The sequence below is a fragment of the Hetaerina americana genome, unplaced genomic scaffold (assembly GCF_022747635.1).
Source record: "Hetaerina americana unplaced genomic scaffold, ioHetAmer1.1.p SCAF_49, whole genome shotgun sequence".
NCBI lineage: Eukaryota > Metazoa > Arthropoda > Insecta > Odonata > Calopterygidae > Hetaerina > Hetaerina americana.
Window position 1 is genome coordinate 1698514 of NW_027287084.1, and position 20542 is coordinate 1719055.

The 20542-nt window shown below is 37.3% G+C and overlaps 1 protein-coding gene across 2 annotated transcripts; it reads right to left on the reverse strand.

Annotated features, from left to right (window-relative positions):
• Window positions 1–14214: 14214 nt before the first annotated feature.
• LOC139693419 (peroxiredoxin 2-like) lies at window positions 14215–19271 on the reverse strand. 2 transcript variants are annotated; one of them, XM_071591555.1, is made up of 5 exons: window positions 18006–18116; window positions 15351–15523; window positions 15052–15168; window positions 14700–14953; window positions 14215–14586 (listed from the first exon to the last, which is right to left on the reverse strand). In XM_071591555.1, the coding sequence occupies exons 2-5, from the start codon at window positions 15482–15484 to the stop codon at window positions 14501–14503; spliced, it is 591 nt and encodes a 196-aa protein (XP_071447656.1). In that variant the 5' UTR covers window positions 15485–15523; window positions 18006–18116; the 3' UTR covers window positions 14215–14500. The 2 variants fall into 2 exon arrangements, with proteins under 2 accessions (XP_071447656.1, XP_071447655.1); XM_071591554.1 differs by lacking the exon at window positions 18006–18116 and adding an exon at window positions 19140–19271 and having other exon boundaries at window positions 14216–14586.
• Between the last annotated feature and the right edge of the window lie 1271 nt (window positions 19272–20542).

Below are 20542 nucleotides of genomic sequence, written 5' to 3' on the forward strand. Positions count from 1 at the left end.
AGCAAAGTTTAACAAACGATCTTAACAAATGTTTCTCGGGTACATGAAAACACTACAGGAAAAGGACGGCCAAGTACTTTAAGCAGAGTTGGATGATATGAAATTTTCTTTGGAACTTTCATCGCTTTGAAGTCTGACAGTATTTGCTTCAGGTACACGTATCACTTCTGCGGTTTTCCCCCGCAGTACTTTTCTTTCACTTTCCCCGCAACTGTCTAATCCCATATTGTCCCAAATTGCGTTCGACATGACCTTAATTGCCATTTTAGACCTGACCTGGTGCTCGAATTCCTTTCCTGGAATTAAAGTCAATAACATTTACAATCAAAACACTGTTTTTAATTTTTTCACGCGTTCAGGAAAGTTTTTCGGCTTTCCATACACATTAGCTGATACAAATACAAATACTACGGCATGACAATAATTCTCTCAATAAATATTAGCACTGCTACATTAAATCAGGAGCATCCTATACGTAAATAACGAGATCTTTCCTATGGCCCCCTCCTTCTACTGAAATGTTTCACCATCACAATTATGTCCTTCCACACAGGAAGGCAGTTTTCATTTGCACCAAGTAACATTTCCAGTTCTTTCACCGGGAGATCGGAATTCACGACAATTCACTTGAATGCAGCACCTATTTCAGTTACATTACTCGTTGGCTTCCCGACAGGTCCTTCACCCTTCGAGAGATACCATGGCGAGCTTGGCCACAACCCGACCGACCACAATAATCTTCAGTGACCACGAACCGTTTCCTCAAGCCTAGAATACGAATATGATCTCTCTCTCCAAAGAAGGAATGTTTTGTCCCCCCCAACAGGCGCGTGGTTTCGATACACAGAATTTTAGTGTATTTTTGTCAAGATTCTGCTATACATGAATCAGCTTAACAATATCGCCACGCGTGAGTCTAGTATTTGAATCAACAATTGATCGCTTTTCCTGACCGTGAGCATACATTGGCAGCCGACATTTTCGACACGATTAAACGGTTATTTCGGAAAATTCTTGATTTATGTTAAGGCAACAAATTCCGTTTCTTCTCGAATATGCCGTCCGCATCAGTCTGACGTTGTTAGGGAGCACGCAATCATCGTCAGTGTCTGAGCATCTGCAGCAAGCAAGAAAAGACATGTATTTCAGTATCTCAATCATCTGTGGTTTTCTGAACTTTTTCCTATGCATTGCGATACTCATTATGTATTAAATTCACTTAAATTGGCTTAAAAATTGGAATGAAATAATTTATTGCGTTAGATGTGTTATTTCTACCGTTAATTTCATTTGATGTCGTTCCGAAGTTGCATTATTTTTACTTTACAGAGGGGAAAATGGGCTTCTGAAATGTTACTCATTATGAAATGTATGGACTTATCGGAAAAGGAGAACCTGAACCCTAAAAAAAATCATCTTCTCTTCAAAGTGAACTTAACGTGTGGTCGTATTTCATGCTTCCCACCGTCCATGAGGCGTTAATTTACAGAGCGGCTATTCCCGAGACGGCAGTTACGCCAATTGGCCAATTGTCGGGATAAGCCATAGAAGCAGGACACTCAAATATACAAAGGCTCGGCAACCCCATGCAAGAAAACTTTCGAGGACAGTAACAAATGAGGACCCATAAAATTTTTTTTCATCGGACGGCTTCACATGATTTACAATCGGGATTTCTAATAATATCACAAAAACCTAAATAAACCCTAAATCTCCTTACCCAGGATGTGGAATGGGATAGAGAAGGAAGAGCATTACTTATATTCAGATGAGAATTTATCGCAATTTTTGTTTCGATACATTGGATTAAGATGACCAAAGTAGTTACGCAGTACGAATGAGAATTGCATTAGGAAAAGAAGCTTTTACAAGGATGGAATTACGGAGAGGAACGTAGAGTAAGGGTGTTGAGAAAAGATTAAGGAAAACTTTGATATAGAGCGTAGTAATGTAGGGCGCCGAAAGATGGCTATTGAAGCAAGATGCTTAACGTCCATTGGAGACTTTTCAGAGGCTGGTGTGGAAAATGATGGATGAGGTAAAATGGACGGAAAGGGAAATAAACGAAGAAGTATTAGACATAGTTGGGATAGAGAGAGTATTATTGGGAGAAATTAAAAGGAGGCAAGAAAGATGGATGCAAAGCATTTTGTTCTGCGATGGCTCGAAGGAAGGACGTTAGGCAAGTGAAGTGGGGTTAAAAAAGGATAGGGATATTGGCCGATATGAATTGGGGAAGGAAGTATATGGAATGACGAAGAGTTTATTCAGTGTTCCTCTTTGTCTGGAGAGGCTAAGAAGTGTAGCCTTGTTTAGTATGTGCCATCCAAAATCTACCTTAAATTGTAGACTTCCAAATAATAAAATTTAACACCAATTAAGAAATGAACGCAAAATTGTTGATGTTTTTGCTGAAAATTATTCACAGCAACATTCACCGTATTATTAATTTTTCAGAAAAAAAAGTATTAGTATATCCATCAACTCCTCTGTATTTTCGGTACTCTCTTGATTTGCAATTATACTTTGATTTAATTAGTTGTCTCAGCTATTAAATTCTACCCAAAATAAGTGCTGGAAAAATATGAATTCCCTGATGAAAGTGAGAGGGTTTGGTATGAAGAAATTCTATTTCGGTAACAAAACCGAAATCTTTTCTATGACTTTCATTCTTATCAACTTACTAATATTTTTATTAAAATGAGGGTTTTCCTTTGTGAATATAGTAAACACTTTGTAACACTAATCATTATTTTATGTAAGTGTATATATAAGAAGGCATGTTGCATCTTATATATATCACAGTAAATATGCATTTGGCCCCGACTAGACCTAATGTGTGAGGGTCTGTTGGGCAAAAATTGATGTTAAAAAAAGAGGAAAAAAAAGATTTAAAAAACTAATATATAAGACAAAAGCAATAAAAAAAATTATATATATATCTAAATAGATATAAAAAAAAGACTGAAAAAAAGTATTTAAGGAAAAAAACCAAAACAAAAGAAAAAAATATATACATTATATATACATAGCTTAGACCAGAGTGTTAAAAAGTTAAATTTAAGTTTTTAGGATTAGAAAATGTTATCCCGTCATGTTGACGAGTTTTGGGCAAATTGTTCCCGCCCTTAAAATTAAGTTAATTTTAGTTCTTGCATAAATTTAAGGCCAATTGCCAACCCACTAGTGGTCCTTCTTTCAATTTCTCCTTCACTAACACTGGAAAGGTACACGTTCGTCATCTACACTTTCGCTCGCCATTGTTTCCCATGTGCCAATTGCACAACCACTGACGCTGAAGGGGTGGACGTTGTCTCACCGAAGCAGCATTGAAAACGAAGGGCAACTGCCCAGACAATAAGGATTCTGGTCTGGTCTTAGAGGGTTTGGTATGACTGATATTTTACCTCCAAAGATTTCAACCAGCCAGCGTTCATGAATTGAATTGCAATAATATTTTTCATAAAAATTCACCCCTACAACTTGGGGCCTTCTATGTGTCCAGCTTTTAATTGTAGGAATAATTAATGCCACTTAAATTGTTATATTTTTAAAAGGAATTTTCATCGGTATTCATGCTTAGTGATACTAAAACCAAAATCATGAACTCAAAAATTTAGGTAATTCGGTGGACTACTTACTTTCTTCATGCTTGCATTCAGAAAGGAAATCGCAAGCCAAATTTACTATTCCCAAATGATTGGAATTATCCTCAGCGATGTATTGCGAATGTGAGTTTAAACACGGACACATCATCGCCAGGTACATAATTTTTATCACCTATAAATGCACATAGTTTAGTTTACTTAGTACCCTGCGAGCCACCGCTAGGGTGTGTGGCAGGGGGTGATAACACATCATACTACCCAAGACCCAAAACACCTTCCCCTCCTAGTGCGGTCGGACAAACGTTATCTTATTCTTATCCCTTATCATTCACGGGAAAAGTGACATCTTACATCTACCTGTTCAGCACTTGAGCTCTCTAATTTCATTGACAAGATCTGTCCTACCGTAATACGATGGGCCAATAACACATTTTCGACATTTCACAGCTAAAGAGACATCTTACCGATTTATTCCAGAGATTTAATCTGAAATTTATTCGCTCCTTGAGTGATTTTCAACCTAGATCCTCTGATACTTTCGATAAGCTACTCAGTTTGCCATTACAAAGTTTCGCAAATATATAAATGAAGGGTATAATTAAGTTGTGTTATGTCCCAAAAAATAACCAATAATATCGTCACAATGCGCGTTATTAAAACATGAACTTAGGCAGAATAGCAGGATGGAAAATGTACGATAAATAGATAAAAGGGAGTGCTTTCTATATATTATATTATTTATATATATATATTATTACGGTACTGATCCTTACTAAATGGCATTTTGAAAAATGCAACTGCTTGATACATCTCCTGGTTTATGTCCATACTCGGAACAAGTTGAGCAATAATTGAGAGTTCGCTTCAATCATCCTGACCTCATGCTTTTTGCAATAATGAATACGGAGTTAATAATGAATTCGGAGTTTCGGAGAATTCGGAACCTCATGTCTGCATTTTTGTGTCATAAAAATGTTTAATTTCAAATAGCTTAACAGACTGCACAAATATAAAGCGATTCCCCTACACTTACAGTTTGGATCATCTTTGTTGCATCATACCAAATGACATTATCGGTATATCAAAATTGGTAACTTTATTTGCAACTAAATGCACATGCTTAAGATATAATCACATGCAACGGGATTGATACCGAATGAGCAGGACCCGTATTCATTCAGTCGTAGTGGCGTCTTGAGCCGAAGAATTATTTTCCGATTTCAAAAATCCCGTCACACCACATAATCAAGAGGGTGATCCTTCTGATTAGTAAAATATGTGGCGTACTGGGAGCCACTTCATATGAGAGACGACGATGAGAGCGGAAGTATATCTAATTTAGTAAGCGATGTGAGTGTCGGTTTTAAAAGCGCTGTACGGTGGGAGACGCGAGCGGACCACGCCTCTGCTTCCTACGCCAGCCACTGAATAAAATTAGGCGTAGGGCTTATTGGGGGTCGTTCACTTAGCATTGCGCAAAGTGTAGTAAGGGGAAGAGGGAGGTCGGGGTATTCTCTTACTGCTTTAGATTAGAGGAGTGGGTATGAAACCATGTTACGTAAAATTTTCGTCGTTCATGAGGCCACATTTGATCGCTTTTTGAATGATCGTATTCAGACCATAGGTGCCATATTCGGTTGGGACTCAACTCGGATTCAGGTTCATAACTTTGGTGTAAATCAAAACTTTTCATTGTACATGTAGCTCAAACCCGCACAGGACTCTGGCGAGTGACATAATGGAAACGTGTTCTATTATCCAACCACCTCGAGACGAAAGACTTAAAGTGGGATCGTTAAGCCGTGACTTTTACAAAACGATTTCACCCCCACTTATTTAGCACGTAAACTCTTTTGCCTGCATATGTGTATTAAAACCTGATGGAGGCCCGCAATCGTACAAAAACAAAAATTATTCCAAAGGTTGTTTCGTAACTAGCGTATGCATAAATCATAAAAAAATAATAGCTTGCATTCGATAGAGAGGGAGGTTGCATATTTTAAAATTATCTAACAGGAGGAGAGGAGATGAAGTTAAAAAGTGACCCGAAGCGTTTGCCCAAAATATTTAACGGATCCTAATGGTAGCGGACTGAGCGAGTGCAATGCCCCCTCTCTCATACGTTTTGCTACAGACCGGATCTGTCCAATGAGTGGTGCAGTCGCAAGCAAGATGCGGGCTTGGATCCAGCCTTGGGACCGAATACTGTGGCGTGACGTGCCCATCTACATTTATTTCGTGTTAGATTCAATATGACTGGATCCACTAGAGCCCTGGCACCAACTCTTGTTGTGGAAGCATACCCAACAATATTGCACAGAACGTAGGTACGTAGTATTTGTGGATTTCGGTTTAGTATGTAAATTTTGGTGCTTCAACTGCCAGAGTTATTATCTAATCGATTAAGCAACTCCTAAAACAAGCACAGTAACACTACCCGAAGCGGGATTTGAATGGTGACGTTTTGGTTGTTAGGTAGTACACTGCACTCGTAATTGACCTGGGACGTGATCACGGATGTTCATAATGCAAGCTCATTATCATTAACAACATATATAATGATAACGCTATCATAGTTATTCATATGTTGCATTGTACAGTTCATTATGACGTAATTCTTGATGCCATCACATTTCATTGGAGGTATGTCGTATGATTTGTGATCGTTAAAATAAATGAAGTAAAATCTTGGGAAGCGACGGCGATCTACCATTTAAGGGGATGTCTTTATTTTACGTCAGACTTTTTGGCAGGAGGGATGTGCCATTTCATGCGAGTTCCCTACGTAGTGAGGGATACGTACGTACGTTCAGGAGGAAACTCTCGAAAGGTTTATTACTTCATCATTTTACGCATCGTTTATGAAGAAAGACTTTGAATTATCCTTGAAGGGAACAACGGATAATCGTATTGAAAATCGCTTTCGTCTTGCGTAATTTTGCTATTTCAATCTTATTTATAAAAGGTACATATTTGATCTGTTAATGATAAAGCTGAGTCATTTTGAGGAAGAGAGAGGTTCATTTTTCAAGATTCTTACAAATGTGAAGGGGTGAAAAAAGTCGAAATTAACTGATGTCATTGAAGGACAGCACGTTATAAGATCCCGCATCCTTAATACATCGGCCAGAATTCTTTCACCATGCGATATTCATGCATACCCTTGTCGAGCCGATAATCTCGTATAACATAGTCTTGCCTCTGTTGTTACTGTGCAGTCCATCATACTGTGACATTTGCGATGATAAAAATATAGAAACCATAAGGTTATGCAAAGTGGATATTTCCAGCGTCGAGTTGATGAAATTTATTCTTAAATACCTTAAGTGAGGGGATGGAAACATTTATCCGATAAAAAATTTGAGCGCAATAGTGAAGAACCAAGATGGCACAAAAAACTTTCTAAGAGTAAAAAAACATAGTTATCAGCACGAAAGTTTGTTTCATATGTGAGGGTACAGCTTGCCTAACACTAAGTCCAACAACGAGTGAAATTCATGCACCAGAGTAAGGGGGCCAAGATCATTTCCTCCTGCTGGCTGTTATTTCCCAGGAATATGTGGTAGCCGAAAATTACACAACCTGGGTGAAGCGAAGAGTGTCCAAAGACATCAGGCGCAATGGAACCCGAGCCTTACGGTTAATAAATAGTCCAGCGTTCCACCAACTGGAGTACCGCGACCCCGTTAGAAGAATCTTTTGCCTCAAAATAGCTAGAGTTGTAACGATGAGGATCAAAAGAAAGCTCTCAAAGGAACACTAACAGAAAAAAATGTCATATGAGCAAAGGGCCATAAATTCAAAACGGCACTGAATGATAATATTCAGAGAATAATCCTAAACCGTTTTGTCACACCTTAAAAAATAAAAGCAATTGTAAAAGTATTAGCGGATACAATAACGAAATTATCACCGACATGGTAAATTAGGCCAATGCCTTTGTGCATTTCTTTACTAGGCCTACATAGGAAATATCGGCGCACCAAATGAAATTACTTGAATACATGATGATTAAATGAGCTGCATAATTATGCAACAATTTCAGAGCGTAAAAATCATTCGCCTTGACCGGGATTCGAACCCAGATCCCTCGATGTCTGGCCGAGTGCTTTAGTTGCTTAGTGATATGTTGTCAAAGGTAAAAACAACCTACGTGTTTAAAGTTGGCTTTAACCTCGTGGACGACTACGAATGCCTGTGACATTGTATGCACGGTATTGCGTCACAACATCTCGTTCCTTTAAAGACCCCAAAATGTCAGCACTTCAGAGGACGCGTCGATAGTTGAACTGCCTTAAGCATTTGGCCGGGAATCGAAGAATTTGCGTTTGATACCCGCTCAAGGTGAATGATTTTTATATAGTAGAAATAATATTATATTAGTATAATAGAAATTCATATTAGCGGATGACTCCGTTAAGTTACTGCTGCGGCATCTCCCGCAGTTTCTTGGAGCTGCCTAGTGACAATAAAGAAAAGAAAGGCATGAATGCAACACAAAGAAACATTTCGGTATCGAGTTAATGTCAGTGTATAATTCCACGAAAAGTAAATATTGGCTAAAGGATTGGCACCTTACAAACTCACGGCCAATAGTTCACACCCTCTTCGTTTCTTGCTAAGAGATGTTTTACTACGTTGACGTGATTTTAGTTACATTCCATTGAATTGCATTCCCTGTTCATTTCCATTCACAAATCTTCAACATTATTTTATATAGCTCATTTAAAACTAGTCGACGGAATGGAGAGAATACAGACCTCACTTGCCAAACGTTATTAAAATGAATCACTCTTTAATATTCCATTACTAAATCAAAGCGTAGTATCCACTTCAATTGCTTCCTTTGAATTCCTTTCAACAGCCCTCTCTCCTCAACTACCATACTTTTTCCTATCATCTCCTCACCCACATCACAAAAACATCCAATCCACACCTATCATCTTACTTCAACGACTTGAGTTTTCGCGCTGTACAAAACAATGCCCCAAGTCAATTTTTTTCGGTAATATTTTCCTCTTATCCTAAATGTTCCAGCCATCAACGCTAGATCAATAATATAGAGGGAGAAAAAAAAATCATTCAGGGAAATCATGAAGAATTACGCTATGGCGATAAATAATACCCCTGCAGAATGGATTTCCGACTTAAGAAAGAGTATTAGGAAGCTGAGGACGTGATAGCCCAGGGGTAGAGCGTCGTCTACTAACCGGATGGCCAGGGTCCAATTACTGTTCATGCCTCTGACCACCCTCAGATTTACACAAACTGCATGCATTTCCGGGTACCAGAACTTCCTGGGATATGAGCAGGCCCCCCTACCCTGATATGCGAATTTTGTGTTGGGTGAGCACTACCCTCACCTATCAAACCGACCTTCCGGTTGATCACTGTGTTTATGGCTTTTATTAGGAAGCTTTTGGGTTCATTCATAGCAATTATGAGAGGGAATTAGCTAAATGACTACGCAGTATCGGAATTGATTTCCATTCTGAAAAAAGCAATATGTTGTAAAAACCATAAGTTTGACATCAGCTAAGATAAATAACTAAATAAATAAATAAAGGTTAAGATTCTCATGATAATAGGCAGAAGAGTGCAGTATAGGGAAAATTATTTGCAGGTTGGAGATCGGTCGGGCTCTAGAAAACAGAGGGACACATGATGGAAAAATAGTTCTTCATAAGAAAACTGACAGAAATCAATGGAGAATAAAAAATGCAATGCAGTCACAAGTCCCTTTTGCAAACATTGGAGTAGATGAGAGGAAAGTCCATTCGATAATTATTATGTGAATCAAACGTCACCAATAAGTTCAAGAATTTCAGCCTTGACCGGAATCCCGGTCAAGGCGAATGATTATTACACTCTGAAATTTTAGCATTGAAATGCACATTAGCGGATGACTCCGCTAAAAGTTACTGTTACGGCATCTCCCGCAGTTTCTTTGGAATTAGTCACCAATAAGGTTAGCAGAGCATTCCTATCGAGACAGAAAAAAGACTGAGAACTAAGACACGACTGTTCAATGTCACTAATTATCTGAAACGTATGGATCTGTTTGTTTCCGAATCGAACGTTGAGGAGAAACAATAAGCACAGTTTGAGTTTATCAACATTTGAGTTCGGCGAAGAGAAAATGAGCGGAAAGGAAGACAAACAAAGTGGGATTGTAAGGCAAGAAGGTTGCAGGGGGAAAAATCAAAGACAGCAACACACACGAATAGAAAATAAAATGAGTGGCGATTGCATTTGGAAAACTGCGATTGAAAGGAGGAATTTGGGTGAGAGAGGGGCGACAAAAATAGTCATAATCGACAAACTTACTGGGATTTAGAAAGAAATGTAGATACGACGAAGTTTGTTGTAATGATAGCAGATCGGTTATTTGTGCGATTTACATCGCACAAATAACCGACCTGCTTTCTTAGCAATGTGTCTGCACATTGCTAAGAAAAACTCGGCATCTTAAATGAGCTTTGCAATGAACAAACCTACCAACATAAAAACCGGTCGAATGCTTCTAAAATTAAGAGTAGCAATTAATAATTTAAAAAAATACACCGCTACAATAGATTAGGTGTAACTAAATGTAATGAGATAGATAGCCTAAATATAAAATTCTTAACATTTTCTGTACAAATATTCCTTAGCCAGTGAAAGCAACCTACTTTTAAATAATAGGAAAGATGCTAGTGAATGTGTAGTCGCTCAAAATAAGGTTATGAGGTTTTGAGCTACTACATAAAAAATGAATCGAATGATCGCAAATTGAAATCACCACATGAACTTCTTTCGTACTTCCCAGAAGGATACCTAGCTCTTTTTCTTTAAGGGCCAACATCAAAATTATATATTATTCATTCATATCTTGCACGGGATTCACCGAGAGAATGAAAAGCACCACGAAATATATGATTATTACTAAAAATTAACATACTCGTATTACACAAAACGTGGGTACCCACAGTCTGCTCAAGTATTTGCTTAAGTTGATTTTTAAGTCTGTCTGCAGCACTGAGGAACTAAAAAATTCTCATCTACACATCTCTGAACAGTAATTAAGTACAGTCTTCGAAACAAATGGAGAGGACTAAGACTAAGCTCTTTTGCCAAGTCACTTCGACATTTGGAAATGCATCTGTAGATGGTCTCATGATTAAAATTGGGACAAGAGATATGATGCTAGTGTGTATTGAGTAATCTCATAATCATGTTTGCTTCGAGAAACTCATGATACGTAAATATTAAAATGCCAATGGTCGCGAATATTATTGACTTTAACAATGGAGTTTTGACTACTTTTTAAACGTTATTCCCCTTTTTAAATGTTATTATCCTGATATGTGATGCTCGCAATCTTTCCGAACCTTTAAAAGAGTGAAAAGTTCAGAACATCGAGGTCTAAAGACAATACGATATTTAATGAGTATCTGCTTATCTCTCACTCTATTCAGCTCAGTGGTGCTTCACGGATAATTCGCGGACATATAAAAATAATTAAAATATGCAAAAATCAATCAAACACCAGAAAGACTGGTAATCAGCTGCTCATATCCTTGCGGTACCAAATATCTAGCAACAAAAGAAATTCATTGAGAGGTACAGCCATCTTACCTTGTAGAAACTCAATTCAAATGCAAGCATCTGGTGGACGAATAATTTAATCGTTTCAAAAGCGGTTATGCGATCAGAAAAGGAATGAAAATGCAATCGAGAACATTTATATGACAGAATGTTAATCACAAGACTTTCAATATGGTTCATAAAAACTGAAGTTCAACTGTTCTCATCATTTGCATTGGACCATTTTACAAATCGTGTTACGGTAAACTAGCGCCTGGCATATTAGTAAACTTCTTCTTCACTTACAAACAAACCCGGCCGATTCAATTAAAAACGTTTGAGCAGTAAAGAAATTCAGAGATTTCTGAAAATCAACCTTCTTTTAAATAAAGCTTGCCTGCAATTCCTAAATATTAATTATACGCTATTGTTTTTGGAATCATAACCTGCCTATCATAGCGGATTCTCTGTTTTACAACCAACTCTTGCCAGGACGTGACACCTTCCATTTAGCTTCTTTGCATCTTATCGAAGTTCTTTAAATGTTAAGTTGTAGTGGTGCGACGTCCCCGGACCAAGTTTAGAGCTCCAAATACAACAGATGATTTGAATATATATACGAATATACGTATACGAATTTAAAAGGGTGACTGAAGTGCCAAAAAATTAGATGAAAAAAGAAGAGGTCATGAGGTTAATTCAGTGCTAATAACAGCATACCTGAAATTTTTTAAATGAACGAATAATAACAGAGATACGGAATTCTCAGCGAACTTAATGAGCTCACGGGTGATAGCAACTAAACAAAATCCAAAACTTAACCTGGGTCATGTTCGAGTAAAATTATTCTGGTGTGTATTCACCCCCTGCCATACACCATAGCGGTGGCTTGCAGAGTATATAAATAAAGAAACCCATCTAAAATTCCTATCAGATGTATATATGTTACACTAGTACGAAGGGCGCATTTAATTAAAGCTAATATTGGCAGCAAAGAATGAAATGAAGCGAAGTACAGAAACTTCTACTGGGAAAGGCAGTTTCCTTCGAAGGGCATCAGAAGTTAGCTCAACGAGGGGCATTTCTGACACTATATGTACTGTTGAAACACTTCCCTGCCCACGGTTCGAGGAAATTATTGATGATTCATGTGATGAATGAAATACGTCCTAGAATAACTTGAAATTGAATAACAGCTCTTCAAGAGAAATATATTTTTGGAATCTTAAAATGGCATCTTACTGGCAAGAATTTGACATTACTTTCATTTCCAAAGACGGTGGCTCAGTTACACTCTGCTACTTCCCGTGGTTGAAGATGAATACCCTGGATAGTTGAATCCGTTTATGAAGAGCCCTCCATGCTGTAGAGATAGATTACCCAAGCATAAAATGAAACAGATTATAGCTTACATTATAAATCATTTTCGTTGAAGTTAGCTAGCATCTCAATACAGTGACTCATTATACGGCAAATAAGTACATTATTAATAATGCACATGCTCTTCCGAAATGGCCACAGAGTGCAAGCGGAGATATGCTATCAAAATAAAGAAACGAAATCGATCGATATCAGGTATAATAATTTCGCAGCGAATGATTGCTCTTGCGCTCCTTCACAAAGTTCAGTTGGCGCCACCGTAAACAACATGCATAATACCCTAATGGAGTGAGTACTTTATAGATGGCAGCACATGACGGTAACCCGCGAATACCACAGCGTTATAAAACATCACCATAATTGCTGAACTATTCGAGGATGAATTAAACCAGTTCTTTGGACATAAGAAGACCACAATGTAAGCAAATAGGAATTTCTAGAGAAAACCCACATTTGTTCACGCTTCTATATGCTCTTGCAGTGCGAGGTATTACGTTGCGAATACTTCTCACTCTAAGCAGCTAAAATGCCACTAAAAAAGAAAATACGACGTTCATCTGAAATATTTCCGCATTCTTATAACAATACTCCTACGGGAACGGCATTTGTTGGCAATCAAACAGCACCAGGAAAGGGATTGGAATACTAGATTTTGAAGAATTTATTTGAGTTATCGCCGACGCAGGAGATGAAGATTTAGCCAAAAGAAAACAAAATCATTAGAATACTCGAGGAAAGCCGAGTAGGCCATTTAAGTAGAAGGGATTAAATTATAAGGTGGAACAGTAGCCATTTAGTAATATTTCATCTATGCACAGGGTGGACATAGGATACCTGCACTAGTAAGAAAGGAATTGACTAGTATACTTCAGTAAATATGTGAAGGTCAGCACTTTTCAATATGGAATAAAGTGCTTAAATAACATGACCTAGTTTCTGAAGCAAGATGAATCAAGTACAACAGAGGTTTTAGAGATATGAGCGTGGCAGACAAAGAAGGAAGTAATTTTGATAGGGAGGAAGACATATACTAAAGTTAAAGTGTGAGCAAAAAGTGGAACTTACCTATTGAAATCTGAACAAGGAAAATTGAGATAATACTGAAAGGTGATGGCATGTTCAATCCAGTAATAATGTAGGGGATAAGAAGGGGTGGGTTTTAAATGCAGCATTAACACACGGAAGTTAACAAGAAATGATAACTAAGGTGCCAACAGACTCTGATTATCTCCATGGTGAAAACTAAAGCATTGATAGAGAGCTAATTGCATATCCATCAACCTTTATTATTAAAGACCTAAAAACAAATAGGTTAACTCCCTGGGCTAATCAAGGCAAGGGATTTTGCATTTACCACCAGAAAAACAAGGATAACCAACTTCTCTTATAAAATGGGCATCTATGATAAGTTTGCAGAAAAAATGCACCCAGGGAAATTTATTTAAATGCCCTGATTTTCAAATGGGTAACGTGATCATTTGTATTAAAATTTGCAAACAAAATGGCAAAAAAGCATTTCTGCCCCCAAGCTAAACAGGAAAGTTATTAAATTTAAGGCACAATAGCTGATCTCCCAGTTGGTCAATGTCAATTCTCAGCAAATTAAATCCAAAAAATTGGTACATCCACATACTATTAGCCATTCCATATTTTTTATTGAGTTGAAATTATTTTCTTTGGTCAGAGTTTTTATCATACATGAGACAACTTTATTTATCATGCACAATAGTACACTTAAATACAAAAGACATTTGGCATACTCTTCTGGCGGAGATAACACAAGTGGTACATCACATCTATAAATATGGCCTGAGCTAACTGGCAACTGCCAATTAATCTAGTAACTGAAATTATATAACATTAAAAAATAGCTCTAAGAGCTCATACATGGATGAATATCATTCAGGACAAATTATCATTAAGCAATCTTCCTTTAGAATCCCAAATCACTCCTGAGAATGAAAATAATCTTTTGAGCCCTTAGGATCTGGGACCATTGTCTTACTGCCCGGTCTCCAATTGGCAGGACACACTAAAATAAAAAGCATTAAAACACAAATTACAGCAATGAAATACAGTAACATTAGTCATATGACAACAAGACAGAAAAGAGATTCTACAGGAAAAATTAATGAAGCAGCTTACCTTCACCATGCTCATCGGTGAACTGAAAAGCTTGCACCAGTCTCAGAATTTCATCAACACTCCGCCCAACTGGGAGATCATTCACCGTGACCTGCCTTAAATTTTGCTTGCCATCAATTATGAACAAACCACGAAATGGAATACCAGACTCTTCGTTCAGAACTCCATATGCTTTTGCAATTGCCATTGACTTGTCGGCAAGGAGAGGAATATTCATCTCCCCTAATCCACCTTCCTTGCGAGGAGTGTTGATCCTGCACAAGAAATTTATAAAATAAACAAAATTGTTTAAAATGGGCACCAAGAATTAAAACAGGCTTGAAATTTTATTTTCCCAATTAAGTGCACTTACCACGCTAGATGGGAGTAATGACTGTCACATGACACACCAACCACTTCACAGTTAATTTTCTTGAATTCATCAGCCTTTTCAGAGAAGGCTATTATCTCGGTGGGGCAAACAAATGTGCTGTAATGCCAAGGAGCAACTATTAACCAACTACAAATTGTCATGCACTTAAAAATTTTATAACTATAGAATAACATTATATGAGATCTGAAAATGTTTACACCAAGAGTGTAAACATTGGCATCAATGTGGACCAAAAACACTGCATGAAATTATTTAGACTGAAAAGTTTTTACACTTACAAGTCCAGTGGGTAGAAAAAAAGCACTAAATATTTGTCTTTGTAATCAGTCAGAGAGATATCCTTGAATGCTCCATCCACAACAGCAGGACCCTTGAAAAATGGGGCTGGCTTCTGGAGTTCTGGAAGACCCATACTTTTGGAAGAAGTTTTAACAAATGGCAGATCTAAAACCTATAAAAAAATAAATCAAACAGTTCTCTGAATCATAGCACTACTTTCTCAAAATAATTATTGCAGGAGAAGTGTCTAGAATTCTTGCAAATGTTTCCCAAAATGAGTCCTTTATCAATGAGTTTTCACTATTAGGATCATTTTTGTAAGTATCAAATTTTAAACCTGCCAAACACTGGTAATGAGGGCAGGTTTCGTGTATTCATAATTTTAAACACTTACAATTTATCTTCGTCCATTATAATACGCAAGATCCAAAGAAATGCTAGAGGGGGTAAATTTTTTATTTTATAATACTGGCATCACCATCGAGAATTTGCCGCAAAAACCAAGATGTAGCTTCATATATGCAGGTTTTAGGCCCACAGGAAACCAACCATTCATCTTTGCCTTTCTACATTTAGCAACACTCCATACTATACACATCAAGGGTGTGTACGACCTTTAAATTATGGCAAAAACCACATCACATCCCCAAGCAATGAAAAAGCTCGTCCTGATTGGCATTACACAGGCTGCAATAATCTCACAATTAGCTCATCAATTTACTCAATTCATCCCCCAATTATACAAGTTATCACTTCAGAGCTACTATCATAGCTAATATTATAAAGCCACGTAAATAAATCCAAAAGAACATTTTTATATCTAGCTCCCTACAAAGCAAACTATGTCCTTTAATGATCCCTTCTTCAGATTGTTGAAGTAAAGAGTTTCTTGACAATCCTAATGGAATGTAATGGAGACCACCTTAACGTTATTGCTTTTCCGGTTTTAACAAAATTGGTATACACATATTTAAACAAATGATGCCTTTCACCTAGGAAATTATTTTCATTAATAAAGCAATATTCCTTTAGATGACAACTAGAAAAGTAGATTATTACCAGAAAAATACAAGGAATTGCAATATAGGAGGTGATGTCAAATTTGAGCCTGGTATCACTTAAATGATTCTTGAACATTAGAACAAATGCAGTCACACACACTGAAAGTTTAAGATTGAACAAAATATACATTTGACATGCATACATTTGGTTGGGTCAGCAGCCCCCTCCCCTTTTAGCAGTCCGGCCCCATGCATATTGGCAAGAACAGCTGGTTTTCAAGAGGGGGTAATGTTTTAGCCTGGCTAGAGTGTTGAGAATGACTACAATGCCTCTTTAACCTTCATTGAGCACAAGATGAAGGCTTTAAGAGAAAAAATATGAAACTGGAACCCTTCAAAATTAAATTTTCTTCCTAACCAAGATTTTTATGTGTTTTCAGTCCTGCACTCCAATCTGTCTCATATATTGAAGATTGAGGTCCTCTGGGATTTATTCTGTGTGGGTCCATATTTCTGGGACAACAGTTTTGATTGTATTGCAGTCTGTCTTTTCAGGTTTGGACCTGAAGATACCAACACGAAATGTTATCGAAACTGTCGTCCCAGAAATATGGACCAATGCTAAATCCTGAATGACATCTTCAATATCTGCACACTGTGGAAGCCTTCACAAGGAACTCTCACATATCTTTGCTCATCAACATTCTCACCTCAAATCTGGGTGTCTATGCTTTAACAGCTCCCCATTTGTGCACAAATCACTATGAACCCTACCAACCAGCATTTCATCTCTCTTCAAAATCAATATTAATATGAGACCTTATGTGACAACCAGACAATTTAACTTTCATATTAAACTAGTGCCCTCGTTGATGGTTTGTCATAAATCGTACAACAACGGTATTATACCATTTAAACAGTTTGGGATGGACAAAGTTCAAGATGCCAGGCCTATCCTATTTCTCTCTGGCCTGACGTCCTATCCTCTTTTGAGCAAAAGAGTATGAAATTTAACCCTGATTCAGAAATGTAAAACCCTACGAAATAGAACCAGGAGACTCATTGCAAAAATTCGGCATTAGTACCACTAAATTAAGTAAAAATCATCAGGGCGGTCAAGGGCCGAATTGGTAGTACATTCAGAAATGGGCCCAATACAAAATGGTAACATTGACTATTTTCAGCTATGAGATCATGCTGGAAGTTGTTTTATCATGTTTTTCGCACTTTTGTTCACACTACCCACGAAACTAATGGTAACCGAGGTCGAGGTCACCAGGTACTACACCCACGAAATTAGAAGGGCCAAAATTGAACCATGAACTCGAAATGGGTGAGTGGGGATGTTCCATTTCTTCGGCCACCGGCAATATCGCATTGAGTTATGGCACAGAAAATCTCAGATTAGTTAATTTGAACATTCACTGACAACTCGCCTGAATCAAAAAGGTTCAACGTCCATTTCTCATTGCTTTCACATTTTGTTCAATTTTAACCAGTTTTCCATTGGAAAACAACAACTACAATAGTTTCCCTAAATTAAAGGGCTCGCAAAATCCGAAAATGTGACATTGCAAATGACAATCACCGAGGAAAAATTTGAAGGATATAAATAGAAGAAACGAAAACTGCCGGTGGAAATTATATACTAACCCATCAAGGTTCAAAATTCTCGAGGGCTTCCCTAGCCGAGGCAAATACACTTATCAGCATTAACCTTAATTCTTTAATAAATTTAATATTGTCATAAACAGTCGAAACAAAAGGATCCACTTAAGGGTCTAATAGGAATTATTGTGAAGCAATATGCCCAACGACAGTCGAGGATGTCCACAACTCGAATGAAAAAGTCTAAAATGTTTAATTTTAAGCTGCAGCTTCATGGAATATGAATCTAATTTCCAAAAGGGAAATTCAAGTGCTAACATGATTTGTATGTCATTTGGAGAACATGATTTTGGAATACTTTCAAATGCTTTGATTGCGTATAGAATTTGTCGCTGCATAATAGTTACATTGAATTCACGGTGAAATCTCAAACGCTCAAAGTGCTCGACATAAAATTATGATCAAGAATCTTGAACCGGAACTGGAATATCAATCGCAAAGGCGGATGATTCACGTCCAAGGCCACGGAGGGTGTTTTGAAATTCAATTCCTTCTAGACGTTCGATAAGACATCACGTAACCCAATCCTTTTGCATTAAACTGTAATTCTTATGAGATTTAAGTGTAATTATAGTAAGCTATTCTCATTGAAAATTGGAGAAATTCAAGAATTGTAAGCGACAATAAAATACGTACAAACCACGTCATTTATGACATTTTCAATTATTCTAACGCATAAGAACGTTAAGTCTTATGGAACGTCGTAAGAATGTCAACACAATACTCGCACAGTAGCCTAACACAAGTCGGAGCAGCAAAAATTTTGCTGTCTTTGTCCCTAAAATACCGAAATTATGTTTTATAGAGAAGCCGCCAAAACCGAGAAACCTTGACTACAGCCCACCACTCGTATGCCAGGAAGCCTAAAGAACTTTCTAGATACAGCAACTGTTTAAATTAATCAATTGAAAAGAAAATTAACGTAATAGCGTTAATTCAGGACAACATTACAAAATGGCCTTTCAAAAGTGTAGTTTTATAAAATATTCGAAAAACTGAACTACCCAAGTAAATCATTGTCTTCACTTTTGTTACACTATTTCCCGATTATCTCCACAAGATACTCAACAAAGTTCAAAATTAATCAGTCATTTTCGTTTGATTTCTGTTTAAACTTACCAAAGCAATCTGATGCTGCCCACGACAACGACTTGAAAGCTACCGGCAAACTGTTAAGATATGCTTACACCCTCATGTGAGCAATGGAAAAGAATCAACTTCCGTCAACAGCTCCAAGCACCTCCAACCCACAATACCCTATCCCTGGCCACCTGGCGGCACTCGCTTCACTCTCCGAATGACATTGCGAAATTATCGTTTTTTGAAATAACCGCGAAAAGTGTTGATTGCCCGGTGCTTTCAATTAGTATATTAATATTAAATGTGTTTTAATTGCTGCAATAGAAATGTATTAAGTGGAAAAACACATTATATTTATTAAAATTAGGAATACGGACACACTAAATCAGAATTTTGTGTGATTCAGAGCGGAATTTTGGGTTATTCGGAGCGAATAACTAATGCCATTCAGATAAAACCATTGTTGGACTTTAAAATATGCATATATTTTACCGATTCATGATAACAGAATTTTCATTTAATTCATTATGCCGAATCAGCAAAAATAAACGTTTAATGCCCACTGTTATTGATTAATTTTGTAAGAAATTACGGAGATTATTCCAGCATAAAGTTTCATAATGGGTTGAGACATGGGATAAATTAAATGATGCCTCACAAAAAAATGAGGCTGTAATACTGGGGAAATACGAGAAGAAAATGGTTGAGAGGAATTGGAGAATTAAACTATTTGGACACCTGTGCTTTTGGTTGAGATTGGCCAAGGTCTTTTTTTGGGATTCATTTTAAGATAGTTGGAAGCTTTAATATGCCATCATAATCGCTGAGATTATTGTCACTTGTGATTGAAATTTTGTCTGCTACCTAAATATTACTTGAGAAAAATGAAGGAAGTTAAGAAATATTGAACCCAAATGCAAGAGATGTATTGCCAAGCCAAGTAAATGAAAAATATTTTTCGGAGAAAAGAGTCGAACATTATTAGCGAAATTGATTTGACATTGGTTACACCACGTATAATCATGCAACTTAATGGACAGTGCTTTGTTAACTATTGAAGCAAAACAAACCATAGTACTCACCGTCTCTTTTACATTTTCAGAGAAAGCACAGTCACTTTTTTCAGAATAAAGAGTGGAAAGTAGGCCACGAGGAAGACCCACAGGTTGTAAAATTCCCCTTCCACCCATGGCTAATTCCCTAAACCCTAGAGGGAATTGATTATGGGTTGGGGTGGAGGGGGAATTGTTTTGTATGATAATTAATTTAAATAATTGATAAGTTGTGCGAGGAAATCACTGATACATAATTACCTTGAATGAGTGGGCTGAATTTTGGGAGTTGAAAGAAGTATTTTACCCTCTTTACCTCACTCTCCACCCACTCATTGATATGAGCAACAGAGTGAAGCTGTTCAAGGAGTATAATTGCTAGTTTACACT

Bases quoted from the DNA above. Each gene is read 5' to 3' on its own strand.
- LOC139693419 (XM_071591555.1), bottom strand. From the start codon at position 15,484: ATGGGTCTTCCAGAACTCCAGAAGCCAGCCCCATTTTTCAAGGGTCCT. The intron at 15,169-15,350 runs GTAAGTGTAAAA...TTGGCATTACAG, and splicing joins TTTTTCTACCCACTGGACTT to CACATTTGTTTGCCCCACCG. The intron at 14,954-15,051 runs GTAAGTGCACTT...TTTCTTGTGCAG, and splicing joins CATTACTCCCATCTAGCGTG to GATCAACACTCCTCGCAAGG.